Genomic DNA, 15,761 nt, shown 5'->3' with positions numbered 1-15,761 from the left:
CTATGAAAAAGAGATCAGGAGAAACCTGTCAAATGATACAGTATAACCATCCAAGCAAAGAAGACTAAACAGAAAGAAGAGGAATACAAAAATATTATTCAAATAAAAGATGTAAGGATAATGAAAAATAATATTACAAATATGCAATATCTTGCAGGTTCTCTGTAATAGCAAAGTGAAATTTGTCTCTCTGTCTCAGCTTTTGGGATTCTTCCTCTTTGGGTCCAACTCTGGTCTTTTCACAGTTCCAGGTTTTTCGTCTCCCTTGTGGGTATTAAAAAAAAGAGAGAGAGAGAGAGAAGCAGAAGAAGGAAGAAGCGTAAAATTGGAAAGAAAGGAGGAAGGAATATCACAAGAAAGAAGGGGAGAGAGGAAGAAGGTATTGTGAGATAAAAATAATAAAAAGTAAAAAGTAAAAAATTACTTAAAAAAGAAAAGCCTCTTGGTGGTTTCAAACTGGCCACACCAGTATTTCTGGTCTTGCTGGCTGAGGCAGGCTGAGGGACTTTTCTCCCATCTCAATCAGCACTCAGTCACCTTCACCTGCACTCTCCCCAGAGCTAGCCTGGCACTGCATGGGGGGACCATGGGTGCAGGCTCCAGGCCCTGGGCCTTCCTCAGAGTGCTCTCTTCTTGGGTTTGTGGGTGCAAGCTTTGAGCCTTCCAAAGAGCGCACTCTCTGTGGGATGCGGCACACGTGGCTTGGCCGGGCCCCTCTGTCCCCATGGGTTTGGGTGCTCACCCATCCCAGTGCTATGGGGGTAGGCAGGACCTCTTGCATCCCCTTGGAAGTGCTGCCTGGCTGGGTGGGGAGGAGGCTAAAGAGATTGCTGCAGGAGAATTCCCCAAACGGTGTCTCTCTTTTTTTTCTGCTTTCTTTTTGAGAAATTCTCTCTATTCAAGCCTCTCTGTAGAGAGGCCTGACCTCTTGCACAGCCCAATTCTCCAGGCAGACTGGGAACTATCGGGGTCAGGGCCTGTCATAGTATGGCTCTCAACTCTCCCCAATCAGCATCCACAGACTTCGTGGGTGCTCACAGCCCCTATATATTTACCACTTAGTCCTTATTTCCCTCTCTTTGACTTCATTCAACCAGGTCTTTCCTGGTGCTTGCTGTTCAAACCATTTGGCCAGGGAGGGAGCAGCTGACCCAGCTCTTTCCCAAGACTCTGTGGCAGACCTGGCAAGTGTAGGCCCTGGGGCTGCAGACACTCTGGTCCCTGTGCCAGTCCCTGGGAACTTATTGTCCTGAAGCACGTGCCCTACAGTCTGGTTTCTCAGTGTCCACTACAAATTTTGATCTCATATTTTCATATATTCTGGGGTACTGTTGGCTGTTTACTCTGTTTCTCCGCAGCTTGGCTAGGTTTTTCTCCCTGTGTAGGGGGAAGTGGAATCTGCTCTCTCCTACCTCAGTGCATCTTCCTCCTCCTGTATAGTTTTATTTATGTACACTACTTTGGTTGATTGTTTCCTTCTTTTGGTTGTGCAAGGAAGCAAAGTGTATCTATTTATGCCTCCATCCTGGCTGGAGTTCTGACTGTGGTTTTAATTTGCATCTCTCTAGTAATTAGTGGTAGTGAGCTTTTTTTTTTTCAGTTGTCTCTGGGCTATCTGCATGTCTTCTTTGTAGAAGTTTCTTTTTAAAAAAATTGTTGTTCAAGTACAGTTTTCTGCCCCCCCCCATCTCTCCCCACCATCACAGGCTTCTCGGCCTCCCTCCCATTTCCACCCCACCCCCCACTGTTGTTCTTGTCCATTTGTCCTTTATAATTGTTCCTGTAAACCCTTCACACTTTTCCCCCATTATCCCCTCCCCTATCTCCTCTGGTCACTGTCAGCCTATTCTCAATTTCAATGTCTTTGGCTATACTTTGCTTGTTTGTTCATTTTGTTGATTAGGTTCCTATTAAAGGTAAGATCATATGGTGTTTGTCTTTTATCTCACAGCTTATTTTACTTAGCATAAGGCTCTCCAGTTTCAATCTGCTGTCACAAAGGGTAGTAGTTCCTTTTTTCTTTCTGCTGTGTAGAATTTAATTGTGGAAATATACCATAATTTTTAGACCCAGTCATTTACTGATGGGCACTTAGGTAACCTCCAGAACTTGGCTATTGTAAATTGTGCTGCTATGAACATTGGGGTGCATAGGTTCTTTTAGATTGGTGTTTCAGGATTCTTAGGATATAATCCTAGCAGTGGAATTGCTGGGTCAAAAGGCAGTTCAATTTTTATATTTCTGAGGAAATTCCATACTGTTTTCCATAGTGGTTGTACTAGTCTACAATCCCACCAACTGTGCACTAGGGTAGAGAAATTTCTATTTAGATCCTTTGCCCATTTTTAATTGTATCATTTATCTTCCTATTGTTGAGTTGTAGTAATACTTTTTATATTTTGGAGGTGAAATTCCTGTCAGATATATCATTGGCAAAAATGTTCTCTCACACAGTGGGTTTTCTTTTCATCTTTCTGATGGTTTCTTTAGCCATGCAGAAGCTTTTTAATTTGATGCAGTCCCATTTGTTTATTTTCTTTGTTTTCCTTGCCTTAGGAGACATACTGGCAAAAAAAATGCTATGTCAGATATCTGAGATTTTACTGACTATGTTTACTTCTAACTTATTTATGGTTTTGCAACTTACATTTTGAGTTTATTCTTATGTATGGTGTAAGTTGATGGTATAGTTTCTTTTTTTTTTTTTGCATATACCGGTCCAGTTTTTCCAACACCATTTATTGAAGACACTGTCTTTTCTCTATTGTATGTTCTTGCCTCATTTGTCAAATATCAATTCACTATAAAGGCAAGGGTTTATTTGGGGGGCTCTGTGTTTTGTTTCACTAATCTATGTCTGTCAGAATGGCTACCATCAATAAACCAATGAACAACAAGTGTTGGTGAGGATATGGATAAAAGGGAATCCTGGTGCACTGTTGGTGGAAATGCAGACTGTTGCAGCCACTGTGGAAAACAATATGGAGTATTCTCAAAATATTAAAATGAAACTCCCTTTTGAGTCAGGGATTCCACTTCTGAGAATATATCCTCAGAATCCCAAAACATCAATATAAAAAATATGCACCTATATGTTCGTAGCAGCACTATTTACAATAGCCAAGATCTGGAAACAGCCAAAGTGGATAAGAAAATCTGTGGCATATTTACAGAATGGAATACTGTACAGCAGTAAAAAAGAATGAAAACTTACCTTTTGCAACAGCATGGATAGATGTGGAGAACATTATGCTAAGTGAAATAAGCCAATCAGTGAAAGACAAATACCATATGATCTCACTAATGTGTGGAATCTAATGAATACAATAAACTAAAGAACAAAATGGAAGCACAGGCATAGACACATGGAACAGACTGACAATGGCCAGAGGTGGTGTTGGGGAGAATGGAGGAAAGGTGATAAAGGAATTATTTAAATAACATTTATGCCTGACCTATGGACATGGACAATGACAGGGAGGTTGTCTGAGGGAAGGGAGAGGCTAGGGCTGCGTGGAATTAAAAATGGGGACAGAGAGTTCTGCCCAATATGGAGGCATAGGTAGAAACATTTCACTTACTTGTGCAGGCAAAAGGATAACAACAAATCTAAACACAATAAACAACCAGAAGTGCCAGAAAATCAAACTGCATGGAACTCCAACAACCAGGGAGTTAAAGAAACATTCGCCCAGACCAGTAGCAGGGTAGGAGGGGTGGAGACAGGCTGCTGAATGTGGAGGACACATAGCAAGGTGGCAGACCATGTGGGTGAGGCGAGGCTGACTGAGAGGTCCTGCAGAGAGTTGGCAGGCAGACTGACTGGACAAGGCTGGGCTGACTGAATAGGAAACTAAAGTCTCAAAGCTAGCTGTAAATTACTGCCAGGGTTGCCACAGCAGGAGAAGCTCCCAGTCTCACATGAGAGAGTTTGTTGGAAAGTGGGGCTAGAGGAACAGAGGAGAGCAAGTGAGCTGCATTGTTCCCTTGCAAGTGAGCTGCATTGTTCCCTTGCTAACTCTTCCTCCACAGGCAGCACCACAAGGAAGCAAAGAGGATTGTCTCATCTGGGTGAATACCTAAGGTTCTGCTCCCTTACACATAACAGGTGCACCCAGACAGAGAAAGATGGCCCAAATGAAAGATCAAAACTCCAGAAAAAGAGCTAAGTGACAAGGAGATAGAAAACCAATCTGATGCAGAGTTCAAAACAATGGTAATCAGGATACTCACAGAACTAATTGAGCTCAGTCACAAAATAAAGGAACAAATAAAGTCTACCCAAGGTGAAATAAAGTAAAATGTACAGGGAACCAATCATGAAGAAAAGGAAACCAGGACTTAAGTCAACAATTTGGAACAACAGGAAGAAATAAATATTCAATGAGAACAGAATGGAGAAACAACAATTCAAAAACATGGGAGAGGCTTAAAAAACTCTGGGAAAATTGAAAATATTCTAACATTAGAATCATAGGGGAGCCAGATGTAGTAAAACAAGAGGAAGAAATTGAAAATTTATTGGAACAAATAATGAGGGAAAACTTCCCCAATCTGGCAAAGGAAATATACTTCCAGGAAGTCCAGGAATTTCAGAGAGTCCCAAATAAATTGGACCCAAGAGGAACACACCAAGGCACATCATCATTCAGTTGCCCGAGATTAAAGATAAGGAAAGAATCTTAACAGCAGCAAAAGCAAAGGAGACAGTTACCTACAAAGGAGTGCCCATTAGACTATCAGCTGTTTCTCAAAAGAAACTACAGGCAAGAAGGGGCTAGAAAGAAGCATCTGAAGTCATGAAAGGGAAGGACCTACATCCAAGATTACTCTATCCAGTGAAGTTATCATTGAGAATAGAAGGGCAGATAAAGTTCTTCCCAGATGAGGTCAAGTAAAAGGTGTTCATCATCACCAAGCCCTTATTACATGAAATGTTAAAGGGACTTATCTATAAAAAAGAAGAAGATCAAAAACTATGAGACAAAAGACCTACACAGAATGAAAGTGAAGGGCTGGAAACAAATTTTCTGAGCAAACAAACAAACAAAAAATCCGGGATAGCAATAGTCACATCAGACAAATTACACTTCAAAAAAAGGGCCATTAAGAGAGACCCAGAAGGTCACTTCATAATACTCAAGGGAAGAATTCACCAAGAAAACATAAACATTGTAAATATATATGCACCCAATATAGGAGCACACAAATACATAAAGAAAATCTTAGAAGACTTCAAAAAAGATATTGCCAGTAACACAATTATAGTAGGGGATTTTAAACTTTCTACTGTCAAAAATGAATAGATCTTCAAAACAAAATATCAACAAAGATGCTGTGGCATTGAACAATGCCCTAGATCAAATGGACTTAACTGTTATATATAGAGCCCTTCATCCCAGAGAAGTCAAATACACATTCTTTTCAAATGCACATGGAATATTTTCAAAGATGAACCACATGATAGGATACAAATCAAGCTGCAACAAATTCAAGAAAACTGAAATCATACCAAACATTTTCTCTGACCACAAGGAACTGAAACTAGAAACCAACCCCAAGGGAAAAAAACCCAAACACTCAAAATCATGGAGATTAAATAGCATGCTATTAAACAATGAATGGGTCAAGAATGAAATTAGGGAAGAAATCAAAAAGTTCCTGGAAACAAATGAAAATGAACTGACAACAACCCCAAACTTACGGGATACAACAAAGGCGGTCCTGAGAGGGAAGTTCATAGTGACACAGACCTACCTAAAAAAGATAAAACCTTTCAAACAAACAACCTAACCCTATGCCTACAAGAATTCAAGGAACAACAACAAAGACAGCCCAGAGCAAGTAGAAGGAAGGACATAACCAAGATCAGAGCAGAATTAAATGACTTCGAGACTAAAAACACAAATCTAAGGATCAATGAATCCAAGAGATGGTTCTTTGAAAAGATAAACAAAATTGACAAGCCATTAAGCAGGCTCATCAGGAAAAGAAGTGAGAGGACCCAAATAAACACAATCAGAAATGAAACAGGAGAGATTACAACTGACACCACAGAAATACACAGGATCGTAAGAAATTACTATGAAGAACTGTATGCCAAGAAATTTGAAAACCTAGGTGAAATGGACAGATTTCTACAAAAATATAATCTTCCAAAACTCAATGAAGAAGAAGTAGAAAGTCTAAACAATCCAATAACAGCAGATGAAATTGAAGCAGTAATCAAAAAACTCCAGACACACAAAAGGCTTGGACCAGATGGTTTCACAGGAGAATTCTACAAAGTGTTTAAGGAACAGTTAATCCCTATCCTTCAAAGATGATTTCAAAATATCCAAAATGATGAAGACTCCCAAACTCTTTTTATGAAGCCAGCATTACATTCATGTCAAAACTAGATAAAGACACAAGAAAGAAAGAAAATTTCAGGCCAACATCGATGATGAAAGTAGACACTAAAATCCTCAACAAAATACTGGCAAACTGCATCCGACAATACATTAAGAAGATCATACACCATGATCAAGTGGGATTTATCCCAGAGATGCAAGGATGGTTCAACATTTGCAAATCGCCAAATGTAATACACTACATAAAGAAAAGCAAAGACAACACAATACACAGACAATGTATTATGCAACTGTACACCTTAAACATACATAATTTTATTAACCACTGTCACCCCATTACATTCAATTTTAAAATTAAAAAAAAAACAAAAGCAAAGACAAAAATCACATGCTCATATAAATAGATGTGGAAAATCATTTGATGAGGTACAGTACCCATTTATGATATAAACACTCAGCAAAGTAGGAATGGAGGGAGCATTCCTCTATATAATAAGGGCCATATATGAGAGACCTACAGCCAACATCATATTCAATGGGCAAAAACTAAAAGCTTTTCCACTAAGATCAAGAACAAGACAAGATTGCCCACTTTCACCACTTCTATTCAATATAGTATTGGAAGTTTTAGCCACACTGATCAGACAATAAAAGGAAGTAATAGGCATCCACATTGGAAAGAAGGAAACAAAACTGTCATTGTTCACAGATGATAGTGTACATAGAAAATCCTATAGACTCTACCCCAAAACGGCCCAAGCTAATAAATGAATTTGGGGGAAAAGCGGGATACAAAGTCAGTATCCAGAAATCAAAGGCATTTTTGTATACCAACAATGAAACACCAGAGGTGGAAATCAGAAAAAAATCCCAGTTGATATAGCAACAAGAGAAATAAAATACCTAGGAATAAACCTAATCAAGGAGGTAAAAAACTGTATGCAGAAAATTACACAACATTGAAGAAAGAGATCAGGGAAGACACAAACGAATGGAAACATATACTGTGTTCATGGATTGGAAAATTAACATGATCACAATGTCCATACTACCAAAAGCAATTTACAGATTCAATGTAATACCTATTAAAGTACCAATGGCACATTTCACAGACATAGAACAAACACTTCAAATATTTATATGGAACCAAAACAACCCTGAGTAGCAGCTGAAATTTTGAGAAAGAAGAACAAAGTAGGAGGGATGACCATACCTGACACCAAACTGTATTAACAAGGCTACTGTAATCAAAACAGCCTAATCCTAGAGGAGAACGTTGGCAGGAAAATCTCAGATATTTCACAAAGCAACATTTTTACTGATATGTCCCCTAGAGCCAGGGACATAAAGAAAAGAACAAACAATGGGATCTCATCAAAATTGAAAGCTTCTGCATGGCTAAAGAAAACAGTATTAAGATAAAAAGACAACCAACTGTTTGTGAAAATATATTTCCCAATGATACCTCAGACAAAGGTTTAATCTCTACAAAGAACTCACATGACTCCACACTAAGAAGACAAGCAACCCAATTAAAAAATGGGCAAAGGACTTGAACAGACATTTCTCCAAGGGGGACATACAGAGGATCCAGAGACACATGAAAAGATGCTCGATATTGCTAGCTATCAGAGAAATGCAAATTAAAACCACAATGAGATACCACTTTACACCAGTCACAATGGCCATCATAAACAAAGCAACAAACAAGTGTTGGAGAGGTTGTGGGGAAAGGGGGACCCTAGTCCACTGTTGGTGGGATTGCAGACTGGTACAACCATTATGGAAAACAGTATGGAATTTTCTAAGAAAACTAAAAATGAATATGCCTTTTGACCCAGCAATTCCACTGTTAGGAGTGTATCCTAAGACCCCTGAAACAGCAGTCCAAAAGAACCTATGCACCTCAATGTTCATAGCAGCACAATTTATAATAGCCAAGAGTTGGAAGCAACCTAGGTACCCATCAGTAAATGAATGGATCAAAAACTATGGTATATTTACAGAATGGAATTCTGTTCAGCAGAAAGAAGGGAGCCTCTACCCTTTGCAGCAGCATGGATAGAAGTGGAAAGCGTTATGCTAAGTGACATAAGCCAGGCAGTGAAAGACAAATACCTGATCTCACCTTCAACAGGAACCTAAACAACAAAACAAGCAAGCAAGCAAAATATAACCAAAGACACTGAAATAGAGAACAGGGGGACAGCGACCAGAGGGGAGAAGGGAGGGAATTTCAGGGGAAATAGGGTAGGGATTTAGAGGAACAAATATAAAGGACAACAACTAACAAGGGTGGAAATGGGAGGGCAGTGGGGAGCACTAGGCAGTCGGCTGGGAGGGGAATAAAAGACAGAAAACTGTACTTGAACAACAATGAAAATAAATTTAAAAGAAAAAATTGACAGTAACCAGATGGACAGTAGGAAGGGGGAAATGAGGGAAATAAGGGAAGTGTCATCAAAAAACACGTGTACAGGATCCATAGACAAAGCCAAAGGAGGGAACGATTGAGGGTGGGGTGGGAAAACATAAAAGGATGCTTAGTCTTTGTTGGAATCATGCATTAAAAGAGTATGGAAAACCTCATTGACTTAAAAGCTAAGTGGAAATTGGTTTCATCGTATTTTAAAATTTTTGCCCAGATTTCTTTTTTTTAAAAGATTTTATTTACTCTATTTTTAGACAGAGGGGAAGGGAGGGAGAAAGGGGAAAAACATCAATGTGTGATTGCCTCATGTGTGCCCCCTATGGGGTCCTGGCTCACAACACAGGCATATGTCCTGACTGGGAATTGAACCAGCAGCCCTTTGGTTCACAGTCCTGCACTGAGCCACACCAGCCAGGGCAATATTTCTTCAATATGATAACATGGTGTGTTCAAAAGATTTATGCATCAACTGGAGAAACCTGTTGATGTTCTAAGAGCTAAAAATAAATAAGACTCTTGATCAGCTGTTTTGGAAGTGGAGATTATGATGGTTCATGAATTAAATACCATGAATAACTAACTGTATTTTTCCCAGCTTACTGAAAACATGTAAAGTCCATTCATCTACAACACCATGCAAAGTGAGAAATCCATGTCATATGATCAAAGTACACTGAAAAACAAAAAACTAAACAAAAATGTCATAAATGTTTATGTACCTATAATAGATCTTCAAAACAGATGAAGCAAAAACTGATAGAGCTGTGAGGAGAAAAGCCCTAGCACATTGTCATGTGCTCACAGCTGCTACTGCTTGATCAGAGGGGAAGAAAATACTTGTTTTTCAGAGCAGAAGAATGATGTATTTGTGAAAATGGCTTTAGGCTATTATCTCTTTTCACCACATTGGGAGAATTTTGTGTACTTCACCTGGCCATAAGGTGAGCAACAGCTGCCACAGCTGAAGGTACATAGTTAACCTAAGAATATATTTAAATCCAGACATCTCAAAACCTGGCTTCTTACTATATTGATTGCTATAAGCTAAGCAGGGCCCTATTTTAGCTTAAATGTTTTCCAACTAGTTTTTAACATTTTCTGCCTCTAGAAACTGATAAATAACCATGTACTTCTTGGCCCAGTTGGCTTGATGTGTGTTCATCTGGTTCCAGTTTAAATTTATGCCAAAGTTAGCTGAATAAGGAAAGTTACTGCAAGTGAAGTATGACCAATGGAGGTTATAGTTAGCAAACTCAAGTCACTTCTCTCTGTGTTTATGTATATTAATTAAATGAAATATAACTACTAGGAGGGAGTACTTATTGATGTGCAGACATGTAGTCTATTTGTAAATGAGTAGATATTTACACATAAGCTGAAGACATACACAACAAATCATCCTTAAACATATGGTATCTTTAATTAAATTGATATTGGTGAGTTAAAAACATTAATCAGAAGAATACAATTAGGGAAATTCAGTATTTTATGACTATAATAAAATGTTTAGAGTGAAAAAGAGTAAGGAATATCAGTTGGCTTTGTAATTGAAGAGACAAGACTAACTGTCTTCTCAGTTCTTGTATGGGTAGAGACCACAAAAGAATAGTTCTTACTTAGGAAGCACTGGGAAAAGAATGATCATTTTGTGTATATTTTTGTTTCTCAAAATTATCTGGGACAACTTTGCCTAGCCATGGATGAGCAAAAATAAGATGTAAGAAACATTAAAATGGGGGACATTTAGTATTTAGTGTCTTGGAGAATATAGCAAAGGGGAAATGCTCCAGTAGATATTATAATTTGGTACGTAAAATAAACACTTGATATTATGATTAAAGTGACTAAAAACTACCTATATTTAAAAAGTCAAATAAGAACTTAGGGGATAAAACTCAAAATAAATGTGCTCTCAGTAGTAACTTGATGCATTATAAATTCTCTCACTTTGATAAATATGGATATATAATCCTGCTCTCTGTACTCAAGAATTTCCTTCATTTTTTTGTAAAGGGTGACTCGTGTCTAGTCACATCTAAATGATTCAATATTTTGAACTAAAAGGCAGTTTACACAACATACATGTTCTTCACTTACAGATCAAAATAAGCTTAACACTTTTATATTAAAAACTTAGGATTTAGTAGGATTAGTAGCACCATGAAAAATAATTCTTCCCTGAAACTGCAGTCTTTTATTTTACTCAGTGTGATTCTTCTCTTAATTGAATTTTTAATGTGCCATTTTATTTACTGGGTGAAATATATAACCTTCATCTCACAATCCTTAGAGAAGAGTCATTCTGTACCAAAAAAGTAAATTAATTCCCTCATTTCTTTTTTAGAAAAATAATAGTGACCTTGTTCTGGCACATTGCTGAGGTACATCTGAGTTTTCATGGTTACTAGTCAGCAAGCTCTCTTGGTCATATACAGTAGCACCATTGGTGGCAGCAGTGGTCAAGTTGGGGAGAATGAGACATTGCATTCTGGGAATTTTATATATATATATATATATATATATATATATATATATATATATATATATATGTCACATTGAAAAGCACACAAGAAATTCTTCAAAATATTATGTCCTCTTCATGCACACTTGACATCGGCTAATACGCGTCATCAAGTCTCCTGTCTTTAGTGTTTCTGACTGAGGTTTGCTGGAAAATAAGAAACAAGACAATCAGATTTGCCTCCTTTTGTATTTCTATTCTATTATTGATTATTCAAATTCACATGCAAACATTATTTTGTGTTTAAGAAGCTCTCCTGATGACTGATTTGTCAACTTTTGAGCAATATGATCAAGTGCAGTGACTAGTATGATCTAAGAACCATTACTGGTAGGTACTTTCGTGACTATTCTCTGCACCACTATTATCTTTGTCTATTTGTCTCTCCCTCTTAGACATTTTTCCAATAGTCCTAGAATCATGGGGATCTGGGCAACTAATGGTGAAAAATGATAATATATAACATGTAAGATATGCAAAGATAATACATAAGAAAATGTTAAGTAATAACAATTCAAAAAGAAGTACATACGTTATATACATGGTCTTACTAATTTAAATGTTGGATGAGAGGCCTGAAAACATCCTGGGAAAAGAGAGTTCATTGGACTGAAGGAGGGAACACAGACCATAGTTTCAATTCCCGGGATGGTCTCAGTCTAATTGAACAGCTACTCACATTATTGGGCAGATCACATAACCTTTTATGGCTTTGCCTGTTTTGCTATTGAAGAATTACAAATAAGCCATCTCAAACCAGAAGTATCTACTATTAGCTAAGCTTGTTTTTTTGATCTGAGACAAGTATATGAGGAGAACACGCAAGAATAAAGGACACAGTCTACTAAGTTTTTAACATTTGTTGAGTATAAACTGTCCATGAATCATCTTTCTTTTCCCTAGCATCTCTGAAGGAAGCTAAAGACCTAAAGTAAACTAAAGCCATAAGCACCTTACCTGAACATGTCTGATACATCTACAGTTGTCAGCCAAAAGCTGTATGAATTGGCATAGTAGTTGCAGGTACCCCACCCATGGCATTCAATGAAGGGTGCAGAACGAAACTCTTCCAAGCAAGAACCAGGGGAGGCCAGGGCTTGACCTGAACCCTCTGCCCCAGCACTTGAGTGCTAGAAAAGACAAAGGAAAATGTGCCACAACACCCATGTGCATACCTTAGTGAATATTCAAATATACGTGTTGAACTTGGCCAAAAATTCAAATCCAGTGAAGTAACTAAGGCCATAGGTAAGAGAATAATATCCACACCAAGGGTAGTGAAAAAAAACCAGGCAGGTTATAAAAACATGTTCTCAAAATGTGTGAAGGGAAACACGGTTCTTGGATAGAACCTATTTTAAATCAAGCTTTTTACTATGAAAATGACAGAGATTTTTCATATTGGGAAGAAGTGCTGATATGATGGACAGTCAGCTACGATGATGAAGACAAGGAAGAGTGTTTCGTACCATCATGAAGGAATAACCAATCCAGAGAGAATCCCATCCCTGAGGACAATGGGGAATCTGTATGGTCTGACTGTGAACTGCAATCACCACAGCTGGAGCTTCACACACTGCACATCTAGTAAGGGAAAGGGAGAGGGAAAACAATCTATAAAGTGAGTATATGGGATATAGCAGTCCTTTGGAATCCCAGTAAAGTGTCTTAAATGCTCAGAAAAGGAAGAGAAATTGCACTTTGAGAATTACTTTTGCATAAGCTCTGTCTTCCAATATACATAGCAACATTATAAATAATAATTGTAAGCTTTTTTCAAGAAACTAGAGAATCACTGCTTTAGCATTTTCATTTTTCACTCTTCTCTAAATTCATATAGTCAATGCCATAATTGCTGTAGGAGTTTGGCTTAGCGTATTGCACATTCTACTTGCTGACAAAGTGCCCAACTGGAAGACATACATTTAGTAATGCTGAAACTGTGGTAAGAACAATGCCTGGTAAACTACAAAAAGCAAGCAACACCACTTTCTTAACTCTCATCCAATTATTTTTGGCCCAAAGGTATTTATTAAGCACTTGGTCTATCTGGGGATGCACTACATGCCCAGAATGCTGGGAAGGTACCCAGGCACTTGGAGATGGGGCTTAAATCTACAAAATCAAGTAAAACAGTAACAGTATAAATATAGCAGAATCTACCAAATCTTTAATAAAGTACAAGAGTGGACCTTTTGAAATATTGAACCAAACTGGCAAAGGTAATCTACAATACAGGGAATACCTTTAGGGGACCTTCACTCCCAAGAGTTAGAATGGACAAAAATCACAAAAAGTAAATTCCCAGAGGATCTGGGTAAATGTACTTGAAAAGAGCATAATGCATTTGCTACTAAGAGAGGCTAGACTAGATTTAACCTTTATATTCAAGGTAAAAAGAAAAAAAAACCGTAGACTTTCCAGTGAGTCATCCTTTATTCTGGATTCCTAGATAAATTAGGTTATGATCAGAATGAAAATGGCAATATCTAATATGCTTAGGAGATCAAGTTAAACTAGGGTTTTAACCTGAAAAAACTCTAGAAAATCTCTATTAATGGTACCTCTCTCCCTTTAGTTACTCATGCTCCAAACTTCAGCTACCATTTACTTCCACCTTCCCATAGCTAGTCAATTGCCAAATCCTATGGTATTCTATTGAAGTGATAGTTGTCCCCAACTGAGACTTCTAGTCTGCTCCTACCAGGATTTTAGCAATATTTTCAATCTAATTGATCTCTTGGCCTCAGGGCTATCCCCTCTGTAATCCATGTTACACACCAATGGTTCTGCGTTCTTCCTTAAAATGAAGGTCAAAAAATCTTCAGGGATCTCTATCACATACCAAATAAAATCCAAACTAAAACTGGATACTGAAAGCCTGCTACCATCTGGGTTCAAGCTAACTATCCAATCTTCCTTGTCCTTATGCAACCTTTACAAACCACATTCTAAAAACATCAATGTGCTACCTATTCCCATGTTCTCTGTCTCATATGTCATTCCCCATTATAACTGCCTATGTCTCAAGTCCTTCCCATCTTTCCCATCCTTCAAGGACTAATCAGTTCAAAACACATTTCTTCCATATAGTCATCCCAGATTTCTCCAGTTAAATTAAATATCACTCTACCTACGCTTTCAGAACATTTTTATTAAATCTATTGTAGCACTTAGCTCAAGCCTAATATATATTATATTAATTTATGTATATTTGCCTAATGACTAGACTACACTGTAAGCTCTTTGCATATTACACTATGTCTACCAGAGGCCTGGTCAAAATGGACCAATAATAAAAATGAATCAAACTAAATACTGAATTGAAATAAACACACCTCTATTCTACCTAACCTAGGAGAAGAATGATCAGATTATTAGATTTGGACTTATTTCTGACTAGCTAAACTAATTGGGGATTGCAACAAGTTATACCAATGTCTCACCGACTAATGAATGGCTGAATGCTCTGGCCCTTCAGGGGCTCCATGTTCATAGGCATGGACTCTGGAGTGGAGAGCCAGTAAGAATAGTCATTTCTTGAAGCAAAGTTACAAACGTTGTTGATGTTGCAGAACATGAAAGGCATGGTACTGAAATGACGAAGGCAGCTGCCAGCCGTCCCTAGAAAGAATTGCAGAGAAAGGATGAAGAACTACATCATGATGCCACTTTAATCTATTCTAAAAAAGTAACAAACAGCCTTTCAAAAAAAGTTGCCCACATTTCTTAGATAATAAATATACAGGGGTGGGCAAAAGTAGGTTTATACTTTTGAACACATGAAATGGTATTTATTCTTGTATTATTATTTATGAATTATTGCACAATTCTCCATATGAACAACTGTAAACTACTGTTGCCAACTCTGGTACTTTAATTCTTCAATTATAAGATGCGCATTTACTTAAATTTTAGCATTTCTAAAATCAGGATATATCTTAAAATTTATATAGACATTTATTGTGGCAATTCATCATGTGTTCCCCAACACTGTTTTTAAATTAGTGGTTTGTTGGGGAAAGCTAAGATGGTGGCATAGGTAAACATAGTTCATCTCCTTATACAACCACATCAAAATTATAATTAAACTATAGAAAACCATCATTCATAACTGCCAGAAATCGAGCTGAATGGCAGTCCTACAACTATGGAGTTAAATAAGAAACCACATTGACACTGGTTGGAGGGGCAGAAACACAGAATGGGTTGGCCCCACACCCATGCGTGGCAAATAAAAATCAGGAGGGATGTCTTGAGATTGGGGGCATCCCAGCCCAATATCAGGCTCCTTAGCCCAGTATTTCAGTGCCAGGAAACTAAGTTCCATAATTTCTCACTTTAAAAACCAGTACAGATTGAAGCTGTGGAAGACAGAAACTGCTAGATTCCCAAGCAGGTCCTCTTAAATGACCCATGCATGGACAAAATTCTAGAAAAAGAATTAAACAAAATG

At 37.9% G+C, this 15,761-nt stretch overlaps 1 protein-coding gene across 1 annotated transcript in view; it reads right to left on the bottom strand.

Annotated features, from left to right (window-relative positions):
* Positions 1–10,179: 10,179 nt before the first annotated feature.
* Positions 10,180–15,761, bottom strand: part of COL4A5 (collagen type IV alpha 5 chain) — a 340,149-nt gene continuing 334,567 nt past the window's right edge. Inside the window, exons 48-52 of the mRNA XM_037041949.1 lie at positions 14,752–14,929; positions 12,775–12,889; positions 12,263–12,435; positions 11,334–11,452; positions 10,180–11,291 (exon numbers count right to left, since the gene is read on the bottom strand). Coding sequence (XP_036897844.1) covers positions 11,371–11,452; positions 12,263–12,435; positions 12,775–12,889; positions 14,752–14,929 — 548 coding nt within the window. The 3' untranslated portion in view covers positions 10,180–11,291; positions 11,334–11,370. The remainder of the gene's footprint in view (positions 11,292–11,333; positions 11,453–12,262; positions 12,436–12,774; positions 12,890–14,751; positions 14,930–15,761) is intronic.

The sequence above is a fragment of the Sturnira hondurensis genome, unplaced genomic scaffold (genome assembly GCF_014824575.4).
Source record: "Sturnira hondurensis isolate 20B ecotype Veracruz unplaced genomic scaffold, ASM1482457v3 Scaffold0003420, whole genome shotgun sequence".
In the NCBI taxonomy this organism is placed as follows: Eukaryota; Metazoa; Chordata; class Mammalia; order Chiroptera; family Phyllostomidae; genus Sturnira; species Sturnira hondurensis.
This window is presented reverse-complemented; position numbering and strand designations above follow the sequence as displayed.